This window comes from Sorex araneus, chromosome 11 (genome assembly GCF_027595985.1).
Source record: "Sorex araneus isolate mSorAra2 chromosome 11, mSorAra2.pri, whole genome shotgun sequence".
Taxonomy (NCBI): domain Eukaryota; kingdom Metazoa; phylum Chordata; class Mammalia; order Eulipotyphla; family Soricidae; genus Sorex; species Sorex araneus.
Window position 1 is genome coordinate 51730771 of NC_073312.1, and position 23804 is coordinate 51754574.

The window sequence follows — 23804 nt, forward strand, 5'->3', positions numbered from 1 at the left end:
TAGTTACAAAGCACGAACATAATAAAAATAAAAGTTTACATCAAGCATATCGTTTTCTCTAGTTTACAAAGCTTTTCAAACTGAAAATACAGCATAAGTAAAACATCAATTATGAAATAGAAAATTAAAAATTCTTACCTTACTACATCATCAATATTGTTCCTGTATACACCTTCAAGTCTTTCTGCAGGAAACCCCATAGCAATAATGTTTGGATAAATATCTGAGTACTTAAGTTAAGGAAGTATCTGAAATATGCAACAATGCAATACATAAATGGCATAAAATAATTATAAAAAGAAAGCTTTAGGGATGGGTACTCGATTATTGTAAGACTGAAAGTTTGTAACTGTATCTCAAGGTGATTCAATCAAAAAATAATTAATTTTAAAAAATAGGATGAGCCAGAAAAAAAAAAAGCTTTATGTACATAGAACACACCTATACTAATAAAAAGCTAATAATGTAAATCCATAATATATAATTATAAAATGCAGGTTAAAAAAAGAAATACAGGAAATTAATTCTAAAAAAGATCATCAAAATAATACACAACAAGGTAATTTTCAAATCCCTCTCCTTAGCACGCTAAAAATATACCTAAGTTGGCAATGAACACAGCTGAATGATAAAGGAGACATGTGCCAGGCCCCTACATTCAAGATCCACCACACACACACACACACACACACACACAAGTACCTATATATAAGGAAACTTCCATAGTCAAAGCATTAAAAATAAAAACACACTTTCACATTTTACGTTTTATATCAAAGAACTATAGTATGTTGAGACAAAAATGAAAATAGGGGCTGGAGCGATAGTCCAGCAGATAGGGCACTTTCCTTGCATGCGACGAACCTAAATTCAATCCCCAGCACCAGCACCACATATGGTTCCCAGCCCTGCGAAGAGTGATCCTCAGCTGGGTGAAGTGATGGGAGCTAAGCCCTAAGCACACCAGGTGTGGTCCCAGAACCATAATAAACAAACAAATAAGGCTGTACAACTTCTAATTTTCAAAGTTTGTAAAATGCACCACTTTGTAGAGAAAAGTAAACACAATTAATAGTTACGATGCCATATTAATAGCTGGCTATGCCACTAACTAGTTGTATAATAGGTCAAATCACTTAACCTTTCTGGTTTTCAGTTTCCTACTGTAATGATGATTAAATTAAGACAAACAACCACTAAGAGGGCTGGGGATGTGGCTCACAGGTAGCATGTGTGAGGTCCTGGACTTCCAGCAACAAAGAAATAGCAGCAACAAACCACTAAGATCTCTTTTAATGCTTGGGATTTATGCTATGATAATACTGAAATAGCACTGTAGCACTGTCATCCCATGGTCCCATTTGCTCGAGTGGGCACCAGTAACATCTCCATTGTGAGACCTGTTATTACTGTTTTCGGCACATCGAATACTCCATGGGTACCTTGCCAGGCTCTGCCGTGTGGGCAGGATACTCTTGGTAGCTTGCCGGGCTCTCCAAGAGGGACGAAGGAATTGAGCCCAGGTCGGCCACGTGCAAGGCAAAGGCCCTACCCACTGTGCTATCACTCCAGTCCTGAAGTAGAAACTTCATCTTATTTCCAATCAAGACAATATTTAGCATATTCAAATATGTAACACACTACAGTTGGAAGAAAACAAAACTTCTAGGGCCAGAGAGATAATATATAGGAGGTAAGGTGCTAGGCTTGCATGCAGCTGACTCGGGTTCTAGAGAGCAACAAGAGTCAGTCTTGGGCAGAGCCAGGAAAATCCTAGCACCCAGGTGTGGCCCCCAAAATAAAAGAAACAAAAATACAACATTTAAGAATTTATATCAAAATTAACTTTATATAACAATTACATTTTACACATTTTGTCCAATTCTCATTTCCTCTTGAGCTCCACCACCAAACCTCTCAAATTTCTTGTATTTTTGACACAAACCTACAGCTCCATTGCAGAGGTTTATAGCCTCCCTTTATGATCATCTGTAAGTTCTTTGCACATTCTGGAATCATTCTATTCAAACATTAGTCAAAACTCACAAATTCCAGTAACCTATTCGAGAGTTTTCTTTAACATTATGCTTTATTCATTCACCTAAAGGTGGAGATGAGTATTTCACTTTGAAAACTAGTAAAGGTTAAGAGTATAAAGTTAGTCTGCTTTTCATGTAGAAACTAGGTATTTGGGTTTTTGTTTCTTTTGGAGGGGAGAGGGCCTACACCTGGCAGTGCTCAAGGTTCACTCCTGGCTCTGTGCTCAGAATTCACTGTTAGACGTGCTCAGGGGGACTGTGGGTGCAAAGCAAGTGCCCTACCCTCTGTATTATCTCACTGGTTCAGGACCTGAGTTTTAAGGTCAGCCATCAGCCCCATTTCATAATATAAAACACCAGTTTAAAAAGGTAAAATAGGGGCTGGAGTGGTAGCACAGCGGGTAGGGCGTTTGCCTTGCACGCGGCCGACCCGGGTTCGATTCCCAGCATCCCATATGGTCCCCTGAGCACTGCCAGGGGTAATTCCTGAGTAAAGAGCCAGGAGTAACCCCTGTGCATCGCCGGGTGTAACCCAAAAAGCAAAAAAAAATAAAAAAATAAAAAAATAAAAAAAAAATAAAAAGGTAAAATATTATTTTTACAAGTCCCACTAACTGTAAATAAAGCAAGGATCATGATGCTAAATGATGCTAAACCAGTATGTTGAGTGGATGATGTGTAAGTTAACTTTCTTACAGAGCCCAGTAACACCTGACAAGAACACTTCTTCCTAGAGAAACAGATAAAATTGACTACTGAGAAGAAAACATTCTCATATTTTCTAATTTCAGTGATCATTTAGCATCACTAAGATAATCATAGTAACTTACAATGTGATGATGCAAGAAATTTCTTTCCATGTAACACAGCATCATCTATGACAGCCAAGTTATTTTTAACCTCAGAAATTCTCAGACTTCAACAACTATTATACATTTACAGAGAACACATGGAATAGAACAAGCTAAATGAAAATTTGAGAGAAAACTGAACAAATTAAAAAGGCCCTAGGACATCAAAGTTTCTTTCCAAAATTTTCTGTGTGTAATTTTGTTTTTGTTTTGGGGCCACAATCGGCAGAGCTCAGAGATCACTCCTGGTAAGCTCAGGGAAACCATATGCTTGGGATCTAAGTGCAAGGCAAATGCCCTACCAGCTCTACTTATTTCCTAGGCCCCCTCAAATGTTTTTTTTTTTTAATGTCTTATCATTTTAAACGAAGGAGAGAATTAACTACCCTTGATTCAAAAACACTTAAAAATTCACTTAAGCCAAATTTACAGGTATAAGACTACAATACTTTCATGGTACAGTTTTAGACTAGTGCTTCTCAACTGGGGAATATATGGCTTCTATTGGGCTCCCAGGATATTCCAAGACACTACAGACCAAAAAAAAAAAAAAAATCCCCCAAATGGGGGGCAGCCATGGCATGAGGCAAAGGGCCAATTAGAACAGGGGATCCAAAGGAAGAGAAGGTCAGAAAAAGGCCAAGGTCAGAGAATGGTTGAGAAACACTAGTTTTAGATAACCCTGCCAAAAGGAAGGAGCATTTTGAGTCAAATAGAGGAATTCTATTATAATCTCAGTATAGGATACTTTTTTAAATTACAGAAATGGAAATGTTGACATTCTTGACCAATAAAAAGGGTTTCAAAAGAAAATGTATAGTATATTATCAATTGTATGAAAAAAAAACATAGACACAAATGCAATAATCTCTAAGTAATGGAAGTATATTTATTCTCATTTTTGCCTGTTTTACATTTTGTTTTTAGAATGAAACTATATTATTTTGCTACCACATTTTTAATTATGCTTGCTTTTAAATTATCTACAAGTCTATTTCCTAATTATCATAAAATATCCTCCCATGTATATTTAGAATCAGCTCTGCATTTAAATACTGAATTTCTAAACCCCCATCCCCCTGCAAAACAAAAAAAAAAAAAAGCACAATAAAAATGACTCTAAAAGCACTTACTAAAATTTACAAAATATGAAACCATAGCAACAGCTCAAATAAGCAGATTGTATGCCTTGAGTTAGCTCAAGATCCACCTCAGGCTGAGCCACAGTTCCTTAAGACGCCCTCAGCACATGAACACCTTATTACCAGGTCTCCACTGCCAGCTCCCCAACACAGGTGGGGAAGCTCCTCTACTGCTCAAAAAAGAAGCATTTACTATGTGCCAGAAATCATCAGAAGGAGCTCTGGGTTCCCTCAGCACTGCCAAAAAGTTGGGCCCTCCAGCCTACAAAAAAAATTGAACAAATATTTTCCAAGTTTATGTTCCAGCTATCTTATATGACTAAGCTTTCTAATCATATTACACTTAAATATCCAACTACTCTCACGGACTTCCATTACTTTTTTATTTAAAAAAGAATTCATATTTATTAGGTTTTATTTTTCCCTATTAAAGATATAAATTATTTGGACCTGGTTTCTATATTGAAACCACAGGCAATACAAGGGAGGTCAAATGCAATGCCGGGATTCAAATCAGGGGAGCAAAACGCAATGGGGGTGTTGTGTGTGTGTGTGTGTGTGTGTGTGTGTGTGTGTGTGTGTGTGTGTGTGTGTGTGTGTGTGTGTGTGTGTGAAAATGCAATGCTGGGATTCAAATCGGGAGCAAAATGAAATGCAAGGTGTGTGTGTGTGTGTGTGTGTGTGTGTGTGTCTGTATGTGTGAGACACACCCCAGAAGCTGGAGCAAAATGCAATGAGAGGTGTGTGTGCGTGTGCGCGCGACACACGCACATGTACACACCCCAGAAGGTTAGATTTCACTTTTCAAATCAAAACACATCTTTTTTTTTTTCTTTTTGGGTCACACCCGGCAATGCACAGGGATCACTCCTGCTCTGCACTCAAGAATTACTCCTGGCGGTGCTCAGGGGGCCATATAGGATGCTGGGAATCGAACCCAGGTCGGCCGCATGCAAGGCAAACCGTGATACCCGATGTGCTATCACTCCAGCCCCAAAACTCATCTTTAAAGGTAACAGAATTGCTAGTAATTCTGCTACTTAGTAGCAACACTAAAACCTGATTCATTTGACAAGATATCTACAACCTGTAACAAAGAGCAGTAAATGTGTTAAGTCTTTTATTGCAGCAGTCCCACTCTAGTAATATACTCTAACAAAGTTTAAATAAAAGAAAAGAAGGAAAGAAAGAAAACACTGCAAAGATGCTCACAATAGTGCTGCTCTAAATAGAATAAAAGGGGGGAGGTCCTTCAGGCAGAGAGAGCTCAAAAGCGTTGAACACATGGCTTTTCAAGCAGGAGACCCAGGAATAGATCCACTGTAACAACCACATCTCCCAGCACCACCTAGAAGAACCCCCTGAGCACCACCAGGTATGGCCCAATAACCAAAAACTCAATAATAAAATTAAGCCGAAGAGTAAGCTTAATGGGTTGAAACCAAACTTTGCACATGGAAGGTCCAGATTTAATTCCCAGAACACCCCGAGTATACCCAACGCAGCATCAATCCTGTAGTCCCTGATTACTGCTGGGAGGGAGGGTAGAAAAATGGGGTAAGGGGGCAAAAGAGAAAAAGAAACTATGGGGGTGGAGAAAAAGAAAGAAAAAGATAAAAATATGGATATAATCCAAACACAGTAAAGAAACTAGAGTACTTAGCCTGAAGAAATATTAGTTTTAAAAATAGTAAATGCCCACTGGCAGATAAAAATTATTTAGTGAAGAGGCCACAGGACAGTAAGAAAAAAGACACATGTAAATCAGGGACATAAATAGGGAAAGATAATTTCCGGTCATAAACAACTTTTTTTCTTAAGGATTTAAGTATTGCTTTGAAGGCATTTCGAGTCAGACACATTAAGACTATATTTAATTAAAAAATAAATCAAGACCCTAAACTTTATTTAAGAAAATTAGAATACCAAAATAATATCTTTTCAAGGCACTAATAATACCAGCAAAACTCAAATCTAATGTTCTGACTTGTTCCACTCTGGAGAAGCCCATGTTCTCTCCAACATACAGCTCTACTTCTCTCCCCTCACATTTCTCTAAATTTATTTCAATAAAACTGAAGCGGGCAAGCAGGGGGAAAAAATGTTAATAAAATCCAATGTACAAATACTTTGTATGTTACTGAGAAATGAGTTCCCTCAACCAAAATTTTTAATAGAAGTTTTTAATAGAACTAGTAAATAATATACTTACAACCACTCAAATCTACAACTGTATTCTTCTAAAAGCTTAAGTTGCCCAACTAACTAATTCTAATGAGTACACCAAACAATGACCTTCTTCCTAGGTCTCTGGATGAATATAAGACATAATTCCTGTTTCAAAACTTAGCTGTTAAAACACAATCTCTCTCTCTCTCTCTCTCTCTCTCTCTCTAGTTCTGTGTGTGTGTGTGTGTGTGTGTGTGTTCCTACAAAAAAAAAAAAAATGGGGGGAATGGGCAAAGCAAGAGTACAATATGTAGAGCATGTGCTTTGCAAGCAGCCATGCTGTTTGATCCCTGGCAGCCTATATGATCCCCAGTCCCTCCAGGAGTGATCCCTGAACACAGTGCCAGGAATAAGATTTTTGAGTACCACCGAGTGTAGAGCCCCCATCCTCCACCCCCACCCCCACAAAAAAACTTTCTAAATATATTTTTAGTTCCAACTATGCATTATACATACTTGTCAAAATTATATAAATGCTACTCAGGATTTTCTAAATGTTAATGATGCATAGAAAAGATCATACAGGTTAAAGTTATAGCATAGATCCAGCACTAAAGTACATAAGAGTTTTTTCATGGTCAATTGCTGTATTCCAATTTGTATGTTATGCTATAATAGCATTCTATTACAATGCAAGGCTTTTACCATTTATTTTTACCAGAAGTGCCCAACTAAAGTCATTAAAACATTCGGCTACTCTATGGTTAAACAAAAATGTCCTTAAGTTTCACAGGGTAAAAAAAAAAAAGACATCTCAACATAGTACAGAAGATGCCTAGAGATGTCAACTGTTTAAGAACAAAAGCTTTGTAACATTTAGTGACAATTCACTTATTAGCATTATGAAAAAAATAAGACTCCAAGATTTCTCACTACTGATTTTTTTAGATGCAAAGAGAACAAATCTACAAGTATTAAAAAACTACTATACAGACAAGACACTAAAAAAATTCTAATCAAATGTGTCTTGGGCAAGGTTTCAGTATTCCTATTAACTTAACCAAAAATATAATATATAACCAATTTCCATTTTAAAAAGTTGCCGTTCAAAGAAATCCCTATTAATCTGAGGTGATTAAAAACATTTATTTTAAAAGAGGTTTTAAATTAGAAAGACATTGGAATTCACAACTATAATGAGAAAAATCATATTACGGATTTTATAACAACCACCTGTTACGGGGCCAGAGCAATAGCCCAGCAGGTAGGGCATTTGCCTTGCATGTGGCTGACATGGGTTCAATCCCTGGTACCCCATATGGTCCCCTAAGCATCGCCAGGAGTAATTCCCAAGTGCAGGGCCAAAAGTAAACCCCTAAGCATTGCCAGGTGTGACCAAAAAAAGGAAAAAAAGAAATAATCACCTGTTAACATTACAAATTAATTTATACTCCCACTGAAAATATTTTAAGTATAATTAATAATTTAAGTATGATTGCCTAAATAAAAGCATCTCAAATCTGAAAGCAGATTGAAATACCAAAATTCTATCTGAAAATTTAATTATATGCTATTTTTAAATATGTTAACATATGAGTACATCTGCATTGCTTGATTTATACAGATAACTCAATTTTAGAAATTTTGTTTCTGAAGGGATATTATTTCAGAATGAATCCAATTATTGCAATTAAGAGATAAAAGCAAAATTGCTAAAATGATTAGTTTTAGAATTATAATATTCAAAAACACTAAAAAATTTTAAGTAAAACTAAGAAGTCAATTTTTTTGTTTTGCTATAGGAGAGACAGGGAAGGTGTTTTTTTCATTTGGCTTTTAGGGCTACACCAGAAAGTGGTCAGGGCTCACTCCTAGTGGTGCCTGGGGACACCACTATACTATCTCTCAAGTTCCAGGAGTCAATTTCTTCAATCACTTAATAAACTTTAAGAAAATGATTAAGTTCAACTCACAAAGACAAAAATATCAATAGTTAGATGGGAGTATAATGAAAACAACAGAAAGGAGCTCCTAACACTTCAGGCCCTTTAAATACTAGCAAGCTTTTAGTACTTTGTTAATCTCACCTATAAATGTGTCTCACTTCATACAAGAGAAGTAATTTTTTTCACACATTATCTATTCAAAAGACAAAATTCTGAGGGCCAACAATGTGGCTAAGGGGTGGAGGAATGCCTGGTATTGCATGAGATCCTGGATTTGTTCCCCAGCACAACAAAAGAAAAAATAAAAAAAACATGGAACATTATTCTTTTAATGGCCTATTCAAACTCAGATCGGAACAAACTTTGTAAAATGATGCTAACAGAAACAATATACTTCCATCAGACATTAATTTGAAATTGTCACAAATACAAAAAATAGAGGCCCCAAAGTTCTACTTGTGAAAACAAAACCGTATCTAAACTATTTCTGATATTAATAATTTGGCATGAAAACAAGATTCTCAAAAAACATTATCACTAATAAAATAAAATTGATTAAGACAAACCAAATATTAAGCCTAATACCCAATTAATTTTAAAAGACTTCTATGAAACTTGCGAAGACCCAAAATTTTTGAAGGTGAAAACAAATTACAGTAGGAAAAACTTCTGTAGTGATATAAAATTTACAAAAGCAAAATAGGGAAACTCATTTACTGGTATAAGAACTGATTATAGAAGGAAAATACTCAATCAGTTCCATGTTTAGATAATAATAGATTCCTATACTTCAACTGTTGGGCTGGAGTAATAGCACAGTGGGTAGGGCATCTGCCTTATATATGGCCCAACCCGGGTTTGATTCCTTCATCCCTTTCGGAGAGCCCGGCAAGCTACCGAGAGTATCCCACCAGCACAGCAGAGCCTGGCAAGCTACCCATGGCATATTCGATGTGCCAAAAACAGTAACAATGAGTCTCACAATGGAGACGTTATAGGTGCCTGCTCAAGCAAATCGATGAACAACAGAATGACAGTGCTACAGTGCTACTTCAACTGTTAAGAAGCATTCAGCTTGAAAGCATAAAAATCTTAAGGGTCTTGGATGCAGCTCAGAGGAACAGCATATATTTCACATACACTGAGGCCCTAAATTCAACCTTTAGGACTCTAAAAATATGAAAGTATCAAAATCTTTTTTTTTTTCCACTGTCTTTTTTGTTTGGGGGCCAAACTCAAGGGCTACACCTGGTTCTGCACTGAGGAATTACTCTTGGCGATGCTTGGGGGACCATATGGGATGCTGGGGGGGGATCAAACCGAGGTCAGCTGCATGAAAGGCCAACACCCAACCGCTGTACTACCTCTCTGCCCCAAAGAATCAAAATCTTTGGGGACAAGAGAGATAGTACAAGGTTAAGACACTTGCCTTGTATGTGACTGACCCTGGTTTGATCAACAGCACCACATATGGTCCCCTGAGCACCACCAAGATTGACCCCTAAGCACAGAGCCAAAAGTAAAAACTGCCAGGTGTAGCCCCAACATCAACCAACAAGGTTAGTATCAAAATAATTATGTAAATTAATATCATTTTAAAACCTTTCCACTTAAATATACAAAATATACATATTTATATGATTCTTTAAAAGCTAATGATAAAGCTAAACTTTCAGCCATCTTTAGTTTTCAACTATTATCTTTGTATTTTAAAGTACAGATACAGGAACCAAAGAAATAATACAGAGGGTATTCTCAAACACCTTCAAATATGGCTTCCCTTGCAGTGGCAGACTAGAGTTCAATCCCTGGTACCCGCAATGGTCACTAGAGCCTGCCAGGAGTGATCCCTAAGTGCACAGCCAGGAGTAAGTATATATCCAGGAGTTAAGACCTGAGCACTTCCAGATGTGGCTCAAAAACCAAAAATAAAATAAAATATAGGTACAAAACAAAATACAGGTAAAGATAAAATATAGATATAAATACAAAAAAACGCAAACAGCAAACCATTAAGTTTTATTTTTGCAAAAGCTTAATTAAAAATTCATGAGGGACACAACTGACCAGGTTCGTTTCTTCGAATCCCTTATGATCCCCTGAGACATAGGAGTGATCCTTGAATGCAGAGCTAGGAGTCAGCTCTGAGTACTGCAAGGTTTGGGTCTTCACCAAAAAAAAAAAAAAAAAAAAAAATATATATATATATATATATATATATATATATTAGTCTAAAAACTCCTAAGAGGTGATTCCAAAAATAGAAATGTCAAAACCATTTCTATCACTAGATTATCTTAAATTTTTTCTAAATTTGAGTAACAGATGGCAAAACTTCATTCTTGGACACTACACAATAATCACATTCTATGTGAACTTTTCAGTATTAAAAAGACTCCAACTAGCCTTCATGTTTTGTATTCTTTCACATTGAATGTAACTCAGAAATACAAAGTTATACTATACTTACAGTTGAATTTAGTATGCTATACACTAAGAATGGCACCCAAAAAAGTATATACCACAACTAGATCAAAATTTCCTTGTTTTTCTCACGTAGGAAAAAAAGTATTCTAACAAATTTTAGGAGTTCATTATTTTTTGCTCTAACTATATTAATAAAGTCATAGAAAAATATTATTTAGTTAATAGCTAAAATTATTTTCGTTTCAGTTATCTTACAGATAAAACCTTAAAAAATGAAATTTTGATCACAAAGAAATAGATGCAAATGTACAGCAAACCTTTACTAATTACTATCACAATTACTGAGGCAACAGTATAAATAAATGTACATCATATCCATCAAAAAATGCTTTAAGGCACAGTAATATGACAAGCCATAACCTTTCTGATTAGACAGGAAAGCACAGGGCTAAAAATCACTTGAGTAAAAACATAATCACTTATTCAAGTTAATTTCCATATCCACTTTCATCAAAATAATTTCTACAATAAGAAAAGGAAATTTGACAGATCAAAAGTGCATAAATTTTTTTCATTTACTTAAAAATTTAAATAAGAAAAAAATAAGAGGAAAAAAAAATAACCCTCTAAGCTACTCAATTGGTATCTTTTCTTCACCAGCTGAACCGAAAACTCATATCCCATACTTTCCTAAGAACTTCACATTAGTACATGTTTCAAGTGGATTAATGAAGAACTTCAGTTCAACAGATAAAGCAAATTCAGGATCTAAAAAAGTGTTAATACATGCATATCAAGATCAGTTCTAGTATCTTCATCTTTAAAAATTTCATATCAAAATTTGCTATTTAATATAAATTTAATGTCTCATAAGAAAGATAGCATTAGAATTTAAGATTAAAAAATGCACTAATCAAAAAAAAAACATACTAGGAGCAAATTATCTGCCAACAGCCCACAATGCCAAAATTAAGAAAAACTAGTCAAGAATGACTATGAGGGGCTGGAGCGATAGCACAGCGGGTAGGGCGTTTGCCTTGCATGCGGCCGACCCGGGTTCGATTCCCAGCATCCCATATGGTTCCCTGAGCACCGCTAGGGGTAATTCCTGAGTGCAGAGCCAGGAGTAACCCCTATGCATCGCCAGGTGTGACCCAAAAAGCAAAAAAAAAAAAAAAAAGAATGACTCTGAAAACTACAATTTAAAATTAAAAATTTTCAAAATGTCTCTTAATAAAATAAAACATATTCATACTAATAGAAGTTCTAGGTAACAACCATCTGAGTATCACATTTCAGTGCATTACACCTACTGAAAATATCTTCAGCCTTTTCTTTTTTTTTTTTTTTGCTTTTTGGGTCACACCTGGCGATGCACAGGGGTTACTCCTGGCTTTGTACTCAGGAATTACCCCTGGCTGTGCTCAGGGGACCATATGGGATGCTGGGATTTGAACCCGGGTCGGCAGCGTGCAAGGCAAACGCCCTACCCGCTGTGCTATCCCTCCAGCCCCCTTCAGCCTTTTCTAAGAGGAATTCAAAGCAACACTTTAACAATCAGCCAAACAACATACAAGTCCTCTTTAAATAAACTTTTTTGGATTACTTGGATAGATCAGTTTAAACCTTCTTAAATACCACAAAGAGCAAAAATAGTGACTTTTATAGAAAGTCATGCATTTAAAATTTTGGACCAGTTACTTTATAACTCTAAACTAGGGTCTCAAGTTAGCAGTTAGGATAGTTGTGAAGGACAACTGTAGTAATGCCTGTCCTATACACTGTAAGATATTAAGTCTCATCTAAATATCTCTAAACATTGCCATGCCAAATGCCAGACAAGATGGAATCATCACCAGTTGAAAATCAATATACTAAAAGCATTTATAATTTGGGGGGCGGGCGTTGTGGAAGAGGGAGTCAGAGAAGGGAATAAGCCCTGACTTCAGTTATGCTCAGGGCTTACTCCTAGATGTGCTTGGGGGAACACATGTGGTACCGGGCTTGAACAGGGATCAGCAGAGTGCAAGACAAGTATCTAAATCCTTGTACTATTATCTCTTTGGCCCAAACTATACTTCGAAGAAACCTAAATAACCACCCTACAAGAATTTTTACCATCACACTGGGGATGTGGAAATTAGGGTTCATTAAGGTTAAGTAGAGTCTTTTTATTACATAACTGCTAAGTGGCTCAGCAGAATTTAACTAGACCTTAACAACTTTTTTTTCCTCAAACCTTTTTCCCCCAAGAAACGTATACATATTAATATATAAAATCATTATATATAGGGACCAGAAATATAATACGAGGGTAGGGCGCTTGCCTTGTATGCGACTGACTCGGGTTAGATCCTGGGCATCCCATCTTGTCCCCGAAGCAGTGACAGAATTATTTCCTGAGTGAATAGCCAAGAGTAAACCTGAGCATCACAGGGTGTGGCACAAAAATCAAACCCAAGAAACCCAGGATTTACAAATCAAGCATTTACAATTATTAACATAGATTTATTTTAAAATCACCCCCCACGTTGTTATGTAATCCTGTAAGTAGTTGTGACTGTTTTTAGAAGCAAAGGTTTAGCTGTCTCTCAAATCTACGCAACTTCCATTCCACTATAACGTCTTTGAAAAAAAAAACATTGGTGGGGGCATTTGGGCAACATCCAGAGATGTTGAGTGGCTACACCCAGTTCTGTGCTTGGGTATTATTCCTGGCAGTGTTCAGAAGACTATACAGTTGCCAAAGACTGAAATAAAGTCAGCTACATGCAAAGCAAGTGCCTTAACCCCTGTACTATTTATTGCCTTAACCCCTGTACTTTCTCTCCTGCCCTAAACTGCATTTCAAAGCTCATTCATTGCCTCATCTACATTATTAGAATAATATCCTCCACACATAGCAATTTAGGATTTATAGATAAAATTAAATAATATATATGTACACATTCTATTAATCTAAATGAGGTAAGCATATTCAAAAATTGCTTGAGGTGAGATGTGTCCACAAAGCATGATCCCTAAACCAATCACACCTGGAAATAGAAATACAAAATCTTGGGAGCTGGAGATATAGTACAGCAGGTAGGGCATTTGCCTTGCACATAGTCCACCCAGATCTGATGACTAGCATCCCATTTGGTCCCCTGGCCCCCGAGCATCACCAGGTATGCGCTAAAAACAAACCCCCCCAAAAAAGAAATACAAATTCTTAGACCCCAGGCTAATGAGTCAGAAACTCTAGGGGTAGTGTAAGTAATCTATGGCTTAAAAAACACTCTAAATTACTCTGCTACTCCCTCAAGTTTGAGAACCATAAATATATGAAAAGAAAATAAATACTGCATCAAATTCCCAACAATCCCATATCCTTATATGGACTCAATTTCCTATTAGCTTTTAACAAGTTACTAAGTCTACTGAAGCTATGATTACTAATTACAAAAAAAGAAAATGATGTTTGCTCTTTCCTTAGGCTGCCTTTTTATTTTCTCTGCAAAAAAGCTAGTGAATCAGAAAAGGCTTTGCTAATTGGAAAAAAAAAAACTAAACAAATATAGACATTGTTCTGGAATATGCTAGTTCTATTCCATAATCAAAATGGAAAAAAATGTTTTTAAATCCTTATTTTTCACATTTTGTAAATCAAGAAAATATTAATTTTACATAGCTAAAGCAGAGCAAAGCAATTTTCACACACAAAAAAAAAAACAGAAAAGCACAGCCTTCCATGTCATCTTGAAAGATTCAAATCAATTCACAAATAGACGTTTAAAAAAAAACATAAAATCAAACTTCACAGCTCCCAAACTCATTTTAAAAGCAGAACAGTTTTTCAATCCTATTGATAGGAGAGTTCCTGTCAGTTCAGAACAACTGTGATACTCAAATAGAAATCTCACTCATTCATGAGCAAAAATATCCTAAATTTTAAGAAGTAGCGGGCAGTTTAAAGTAGGTTTTACAAATGTGAGCACGTATAGTATATTTTATAGTAAGTCACAGAATATCTATTTCTAATCACAATTCAAAACATTTTCTCATACTTTAAATACTGTCATCAAAAGACCAAACATATAAACATACAAAGTGCAATGCCTTCAATTACCACTAAAAAGAACATTATTTTGCCTGAAATCTGTAAAATTCCAAAGAATAAAATTCAAAACTATTTTTGAAGGGCTTTAATACTACTAAATTCACTGTTTAAAAAATTAGTATTTTAATACTGTAGTAACTAGTGTCAATCTGTTTTTTAAATGTCTATGTAGATTTTTTCATAAGATGTCAAAACACGTCTTATAAATTATAATTTAGTTTAATTATACAATCTAGCCTTATACCAAAAAGGCAGTCAGTTTATATAGCACAACAAAATATGTAAAACTCAGGCCAGAGAGATAACATAAAATGTTAAAGCCCTGATTCGATCCCAGATACCTCCAGAAGTGATCCCTGTGCAAAGAATCAGGAGTAAGCCCTGAACACAGTTGGTATGACCCAAAAAGCAAAAACAAAAACGTAAAGTTCACCTAATTATAATCACATATAATTCACTCTCAACTCCTAAAAGGAAAAAAACATTTGAAATCAAGTGCTTTCACTGTTAAGGGTACTCTTATACAGCTGGTAGAAAAGCACAAAGGAGGAAAAAAGAATGGTACCAATAGATATGATGATCTTTACTAGATAAATCTAGTTGATTTCATCATTCCCTGTATCAAATTAGAAAAAAAAAATTCTTTAGCTTTTTTTTCTCTTTGCTACAACCTAAAATTGTACTAAGATTTTTGATCAAATGTGAAAAGGAGTAAAATAGGGTCAGAGTAGCAGTACAGCGTAGTAGTAGTAGTAGTAGTAGTAGTAGTAGTAGTAGTAGTAGTAGTAGTAGTAATAGTACAGCAGGTAGGGTGCTTTGCTTGAACATGTCCAACATGGGTTTAATTCCAGGCATCCCATATTGTTCTCCAAACTCTCCAGGGGTGATGCCTGAGCACAGAGCCAGGAGTAAGTCCTGAACACAGCTAAGTATAGCCAATAAAAATACCAAGGCTTTAAACCCAATTTTAATCTTACATTAATACACTGCCAGATTACACTGCTAATTTTATCATAATAAATAAAACTTTGGCATTTCCAAGTTTAATGACACCTCCCAAAAACCTGAACTTAAAATAATGCTAGAGAATACCTTTACTGATAAGTCCCTTACAGTTTTTATAAATTTTCTTTCAATGGAGGCAGAGATTATTCATCCTAAATTAAAATTACAAATATATATGTTTAATCCAATTTGTCTTAAGCACTGCAGCACTGTTGTCCCATTGTTCATCAATTTGCTCAAGCGGACACCAGTATTGTCTCCATTGTGAGACTTGCTGTTACTGTTGTTGGCTTACTGAATATGCCATGAGTAGACTTGTCTTTAGTGCTAAATAAAACATCATTTTCTTATTTTAAAACTGCATTATGCCATAATACTAGGAAGCTTTTACTATTTTAATGAAAAAATATTTAAATGAAATTTAAATTTTCTTTGATCAACTGTATGACTGGGCAGAACTTCCTATACTATATTGATAAAACAGCAAAGTCACAGACATGTTCCACAGAGTTCTTTAAGCAATATCCCTATTTTTATTAAACCCCCATTGTTGAAACCAAATTTTAACACGTCACTCCAACAAAATTTAGTATGTCCAAACCAAGGAAAATCAGTTACAGTCACTGCTCCATAAATGAAAATATAATTTCTCATTATCAGGATAATCTGAAGTTATAAATTTTAAGAGCAGCATTTACAAGTACTTAAGAGTGTGGCAATGAATATGCTAAATGAATATTATCTCACATTCAGGATAAACTCAGGTTGGCACCATTATCAGCCCGTTTTTCAGGTAAAATAAATTGAAAAAGATTAAGCAGCCTACTTGTCATCGAGTCACTAAGATGCATAACCAGAGTGATGCATCCAGGCAATCTACATCCATAGCCTACACTGTCACCTAAAAAAGTATGTAAGCAATGCGTAGATAAAACTACTAATATAATTTAAATAGTGAATCGTATTTGAAACTTCTGAAGCCTAATCCACCAGGGATATCTCTTTCTTTTTTTTTTTTCTTTCCTTCTCCCCCCCTCCCCCCCCCACCCAGCGGTGGTCAGGGGTTACTCCTGGCTCTGCACACTCAGGAATTACTTCTGGCGGTGCCTGGGGGACCATATAGGATACTGGGAATCGAACCCAGGTCAGTATTGCTCCAGCCCCAGGGATATCTCTTTCAAAGACTTCCTAGTTTTGAATCAGTTTGCTAACTAAATACATACGTGGTTATCAAACACTTAAAAGATTCATTCCCATATTTAATGTTTTACACTGCTGGCGAGTAGTATATAACAACCTAAAACACAACATATAAACAGTCTTCTTTTCCAATTACATACAGGTTATAAACTTTTTGCTGGTAATATTTGTCAATATTCTCAACACTACCAAGTGTGGACACCTATTACAGCGACAGGCCCTCTAATTTCATAACTACTACAAATCAACAGAATCTGTTTTAACTATACTGAAGTAAACTCAAACTTTCCAACCCAAATTAAGCCACCTCCGAAATTACTCTTGTCCCTTTCATACATTTTTCAACAGCCTTTTTATTCTATGCCTATTACTTTAAAAGAAAACAAAATGCTAATTGTTAAATTCTTTAGCAATGAAAAAAATTTTCAAAAATTAGAGAATTAACTAGTGAAATCCAATATATCAATTTCACCCTTGCTGACAAATGAAAGTGTTTTACATTAGTAGCTACACAGATTCAATACTTACAAAAAGCATTACTATTCACAGACCGAAACACTTTGACCACCTAGTAATGGTGGCAGGCAGCAGTAATACAGTCCCTATGAAAGAATTAAAGTTTATCAGTTTGCTTGGCAAATCCTTACCAATTAAAAGATTATTCAGTCCAACAACAAAGTTATTGATATTTCTGAGAGCAACTCATTAATTTTAAAGCTGATAGAAAGCAACTGTAATATAGAACTGAAGATTAACTGAAATCATTATTGACACCAATCTCACAAAAGGATACAAATGTATCCTTAGAATAAATTCTAACATCTTTTCTCAGTCAAGGCCATAAAAGAATTCTCCAATACTGGCTGAAAATCATGTTTATGTGGGAAAGGTAGAAAGACTGGGAAATAGGGAGGAAAAAGAGGAGGAGGAGGATGGAGGGAAGAAGAGAGGGAAAGGAAGACAGAGTCTTAAGAGAAATTTCTAAGAAATAAAATTTCCGGGGCCGGAGCGATAGCACAGCGGGTAGGGCATTTGCCTTGCACGCGGCCGACCCGGGTTCGATCCCCGGCATCCCATATGGTCCCCCAAGCACCGCCAGGAGTAATTCCTAAGTGCAAAGCCAGGAGTAACCCTGAGCATCGCTGGGTGTGACCCAAAAAGCAATAAATAAATAAATAAATAAATAAATAAATAAATAAATAAATAAATAAATAAATAAATAAATAAATTTTCCGAGCTAAGAATCTACAGGAAAAAAAATGTGCCATATAACTTCTTTCTAATATTATCATTAATACCTTCTACTATGTTAAATCCTTGTACTTCTACCAAGGTCTAACATTTCAAGGAAGTGAAAAACTGTCATACACATGTGCACGTTTAAATTTCTCCTTACAAACTCTTATTTCATATAGACTGTTAAAACATTTTCCTACAGTTTTTAATCTAACTAAAAAGGTTACAGTAGAAATTTAAAACTCATAGAGTTAATTAATGCTGCAACTCTGTGACTTGATTTTTTTCATAATAAATACTGCCTCAGTGAAAGTAGCAAAATTACCAAGTGGCTTAAAAATTAAGACGAAGCTATTATCAAATGAACAAAGACAAAATGAGGCAAATTTCAAAATAAGAACACCTGAAAATAGGAACTGAAGGTTTCACTTATCAAAAAAGAAGAATTCTGTATTATAGAGTTTTTGTAATTTATGTGATTATTAGGAAAAAGCAGATCTACTGCTACTCACAAAAATTAAAATATCGGTGTAAGGTAGCAACATTGTATTCCAGACACATTAGTGTTAGCAGTACAGTGCTTACATTTCTTTAAAAAAATTTAAAACATCAACATCTCATTCTCAACATCAAATTCTCATGCTGTTAAAATAAAATTCTAAAATACACACAAATGCTCTTTTCTATACCACCATCTTTCTAAAGCTAAATTTAAAATTCAGATGATTTTATTTATCATTATATTTTATGATGCTGATTCATTTGGAAACTTGTAAAATATAAGCAATGTAAATATATACTGATGATAGTTACTATTGAATAAACATTTACAATGAGCAGCAATAAAATTCCTTATATGAAAAATCATATAAATTTTAACCTATTTTCCTTCCAGATACTCTGTTCTTGACTAAGATTTATGAAATGAAGTTTGTAATTAACTATGAGTAATCAGGTGGCCCCTTCCTATTGTGCAGGAAAAGAATACAATTTAGTAGCTACAAAACAGTGTAAAATAAAACTTGTGAATAAAATCTTTTTTAAAAAAAACTTTAGTAATATGGTCATTTCAGTAATCGCTAAGCTTAAAAGATAATATGGATCATTTCAAAAGTCAAATTAAAAACACTACCTATGGGGGCTGGAGAGATAGCACAGCGGGTAGGGCGTTTGCCTTGCACGCGGCCAACCCGGGTTCAAATCCCAGCATCCCATATGGTCCCCTGAGCATGGCCACGGGTAATTCCTGAGTGCAGAGCCAGGAGTAACCCCTGTGCATCGCCAGGTGTGACCCAAAAAAAAAAGCAAAAAAAAAAAAAAAAAAAAAAAAAAAACACTACCTATGAAGGTTAGTATTTGAAAAGATGCAAACTTGTCAATAAAATACAAGAGAAGCCTCAAAGTTTCCAAGGAATCTAAAGACAGTACAGTTTTTCTAGTCTCCTGTTCAGCACTACTTTCCACACTAAAAATGAGAATAAAGACCTACCAACAAATTATTTTTGGAATATCGCAGTTTGGCAAAAATACTTTAAAGCTACATTATGACCCTCAATTTCCCTGAGAAATTATTTATTAATCTTTATCAGATAAAAAACACTCCAATCACTACTTTCAATCATAAAAGAATTGACTTTTAATTGACCTGCTGTTAAATAAGGTAACACAACCATCCAGAGATAGTCTTCAGTGACCATTTCAATTATTTTCCCACAATAAACACAAGACACCAACGTTAAACCAAGCGTACCAAAAAAGCTTGGGCATATCAAAATTATTGTAAATGCAGCTGTCAAAAAAAACCAAGTCCTTCACTAACTTTTTTAAGTGACTTTTCTTTCATATCAACATTTGGCTCAATAAAACCACAATTCTAGAAATTGGGTATTATTAGTCATTTAATGCAAAATTCAATAATGCTTTCTACGCATACCGCAGTTTTAGAAAAAGTTTCAAGTCACTTGAATTTCACAAAGACACACATACTCTGACAGGAAAGGCAATATTGCCAATCACCTCACAACTCACATAGAAGAACCTCCACAAATATTAGTCCTACAGCCCAAATAAATTAAAATAAAGAAAATACATAAATGTACTTTGAACACTAATTGCAAAGCTACCGAACAGCACTCTGAAAAAATTTTTTCAACGAAGGCTTTTTAAAATACAGTTAAAAACCATTTTTTTCCTATAGATCTACTATCATTTAGTCACATCTACAGTGAACTGTTTTTGTTATGTTACAAATCACAAGTTATTCCATAATTATCTTCTGGGGAAGCAGATCAAATCACCCTTAGTAAAGTTTTTCAATTACTGAAAGCTTGCATTTTCCAAGTCTTTCAAATATTCTATTAACATGAAATTATTGTATTATTACTTCTTCAAAATCTTCAGAACAAAACGCGGGCAAAAATTCCTTGCACATCTATATGCAGCAAGTAATCCAAAAAGAACAAAATCCTTGGATATAAAACATTTTCTTCAAAAAATAAAATCTTCCAAACTATTTTTAGCAAGACATAGACACTTTAGTACTACTCTAACCTTCAGCAAAACATTTACAAATATTTAAGAAAAAAACTTTTATTAAGACTAGCCTATGAGCATTTACGCAGTTACATAATTTAATTGAAAACTGCCCACTGCTACAATATAATCAAACTTTTGATTTTTAAACAGAGGCCTTAATGTAATGTTAGTCACTTCACAACAATAACTTAATTCTGTTTGTCATTTTTTCATGCCTACCAGTAATTCTCAATTCCTGTGATACTTTCCATTCTGCAAAAAAGAAAGACTGTGTTCCCTATCCTTCATCAAAACCAGTTTGTTATACCTGAAACCGCAAAGAGCCTTTCAATAACCACTATCTTTTTGAACTACAAAGGCCTAAGTTTTAGACAACCAAAACTATACAGTTAAAATTCTTGGGTTTCCTTCTTATTCAACAAGCTGACTCAGTAAATCTAATACACTGTGAAAAAAAGCTCACACATCTACAATCTTAAGTCTGAGTGATGCACTTTCGCCAGCGTTTCTGGGCATTATTTAGTAGATCATACTTGATATTACATACAAGTAAGTAAAATGGACAGATACCCAGAGGTGTCGGAGGACCTGAAACCAAATATGGTGAGTGGCAATTCTGTCTTCACTTAGTACTACTAACATTTCCACTGAGAACTTAAGTTTAATCTCGACCATCACCATTTGCTACACACAATACCCTTGAACCCACACCACCTTATCTCTGGAATCAAAAAGCACTCAATCTCCATTAAATTATTAGGTATGACTGATTATGAAAGTCTACTGGACTGGAAATGTCATGTCCCATCCTACATCACCGCATCAGGAGAGGAAAAGGCAAATTTAACAAAGCTCCAGCATGAGCGCACCGGGAGGTATATTGATTTCAAACTTCTAATGCAGTTCAAAGTTGTAATTAACCAGGCTTAAACAGACAAACCTACTTCTGTCCTCAAGTGAGCTCCACACATGCTGAAAACGATTCTGCTCCCCAAGTTATGCAAATCAGTTCACAACTCACTTTTTTTTAAAAAAGAAAAAAATCCATGCAACCCAGGAAATTAAAACAATCACTGCAAGATTCTGATGCAACATGCTTACGTGCACCACTAATTTTCATTTTAATCTGATCTATACCCTCGATCTAGGGCCTAAAGCCAAGATTTAATCGAAATACGTCCAATCTCAAACCGTCGACTTTTCTGTTCATTTAAGGAGACCGGATTAACGAGCTCACTAATCCACTAACTGTGCCGTTTTCGGTATTAACGGACAATAGCCCTCAGGAAGAGGACCCCCACCCCCCCACATACACACACACACCCCCAAAGAATAAGAAACCAACCGGTGCCCTGACACTCGCAACCAGGGAAAGGTTCTGATGAGCCGAACACACCCTGGCATGAATGCACTGGAGGGAGACCCGAAATGCACAGGGTCTAGAAATTCCACCAGGTTCAATGTTACAGCCACCCCCCAACGATGGCAAACTGGAAGGGGGGGGGGGATCCTTCCATTCCCACGTTACAAGACAGAAATGACAGAGACAAGGAACCAGAAAATAAAATTGCGAGACAGAGACAGAGAGAGACGCCTGCAGAAATGGATACAGGTCAAGTCCAAGTCGAACCCATCCTCTTGATATCTCCTTTTGTTTCTGCTAACGATCTCTTTGATGATGGCTGTCATGTCTGGGAGCCTGTGGCTGAAGAAAAAGGAGGAGAGAGACGGCAGGAGCTGCTGGTGACGGGGCTTCTTCTGCAGGATGGAAATGGCCCTGGACTTGGCGGTAGCTGATGCCCCTCGCTCGGCGGCCGCGGGGCCCTGGACCGCAGCCGGGTAATGGCTGCTGCGGCGGCTGCTGGATGGTTGCACCCCCGGGGCCTGCTTCTCCTCAGCAGCGAGAGGCCTGGCAGCGGCGGCCGCGGAACGGGGAGAAGACGAAGGATCCTCGGCCCCGCTGCCTGCTCCGGCGGCCTCCGGAGCCCGGACCGGGGGGGGTGCGGCGGCGGCGGAGGGGACGTTCAAAGCCGGCCCGGGTCCCTGGATGTGCCGCCGCCGCCGCCGCCGTGTTGGAGGCAGTAGGAGGGGAGAGACCAACTCTCCGGCGTTCCCAGCCCTGGAAATGGTGACAGGCGACTCCGACCCTCTCCACGGAGCTGCTGCTGCAGCCGCCGCGGCCGCCGCCGCCGCCGCCGCCTCTCCCCCCCGCTCCAGGAGCGGGAGGTGCCGCCGCCGCCGCGCCTCAGCAGCCGGCTCGCGCCCGAGCCCGCGGCTTCCACCTTCCCTGGCAGCAGAAGCCGAGGAAGCGGCTGCACGGTCAGAAGCGAAGCCCCAGAGGCGGCGAGAGACGCCTCCGCTGCCGCCGCCGCCGGCCGGCCGGCTCCCCGAGGGCGCTGCCCCCGCGGCTGCTCACGGGCGCTGAGAGGGGCTCTGGGCCGCGGCCACCGCCGTCTCTCATCTCCCTCGCCTGCGCCCGGCCTCGCCTCGCAGCGGCTCAACTCTCAAACTTCCATCATGGCTGCAGCTTCCGAGAGGAGAGAACTGAGCGCCGCCGCGGCCCGGCGCCCCAGCGTGTATCCTGCCGCAGTGCACAAAGAGTCCTGCCACATCACCGCCCGCCCCCTCCGCCGCCGCCGCCGCCGCCGCGCCGGGAGCCCGGGCTCCTCTGGAGCCGGAGGGGAGGCGGGAGGCTGAGCACACCGTGCCGATCCGGGCAGGGAAGGCCCTGGACGGGACACGGGGGCGGGGGCGCACAACCGGCAGCTTCGGTCTCTTGCGCTGAGCACCCCCACCCTACCCCCCAACTGCAGGCGCCACTGAGCATGCCCAGTGTGACTGTCCGGGCTCGCTCGGGCTTGCTCCGAGGAGCCCGCCAGTAACTGCACTTGACGCGGCTGCTTCTGCAGCAACGCAGGGCGGAGGGGGTGGAGGGCGGGGGGGAGAAGAGGCGAAGCCTCGGCTTGTGCCCAGAAACCTAGCCGAGGATTCTTAGGTAGGCTTTGGGAGTGGGGGGAGGGGGAGCGTAGGTGGCAACGGGGGACTGAAGGTGAAAGCTGAGAGCTGCGGTGGTGGGTGCGTTGAGAGGTATCACTTGGCTCGTAGTCTGGGGTTACCCGTGCACAGGTGGAGAGGACCAGGTGGCTGCACTGGTC

General features: G+C 37.8%; 1 protein-coding gene across 1 annotated transcript in view; it reads right to left on the bottom strand.

Moving 5' to 3' along the window:
* The window catches only part of PTEN (phosphatase and tensin homolog), a 103857-nt gene extending 80381 nt beyond the window's left edge, over nt 1-23476 (bottom strand). Inside the window, exons 1-3 of the mRNA XM_004607499.3 lie at nt 23272-23476; nt 22260-23057; nt 139-223 (exon numbers count right to left, since the gene is read on the bottom strand). Of these exons, the coding sequence (XP_004607556.2) occupies nt 139-223; nt 22260-23057; nt 23272-23476 (1088 nt within the window). The remainder of the gene's footprint in view (nt 1-138; nt 224-22259; nt 23058-23271) is intronic.
* Nucleotides 23477-23804: the final 328 nt, after the last annotated feature.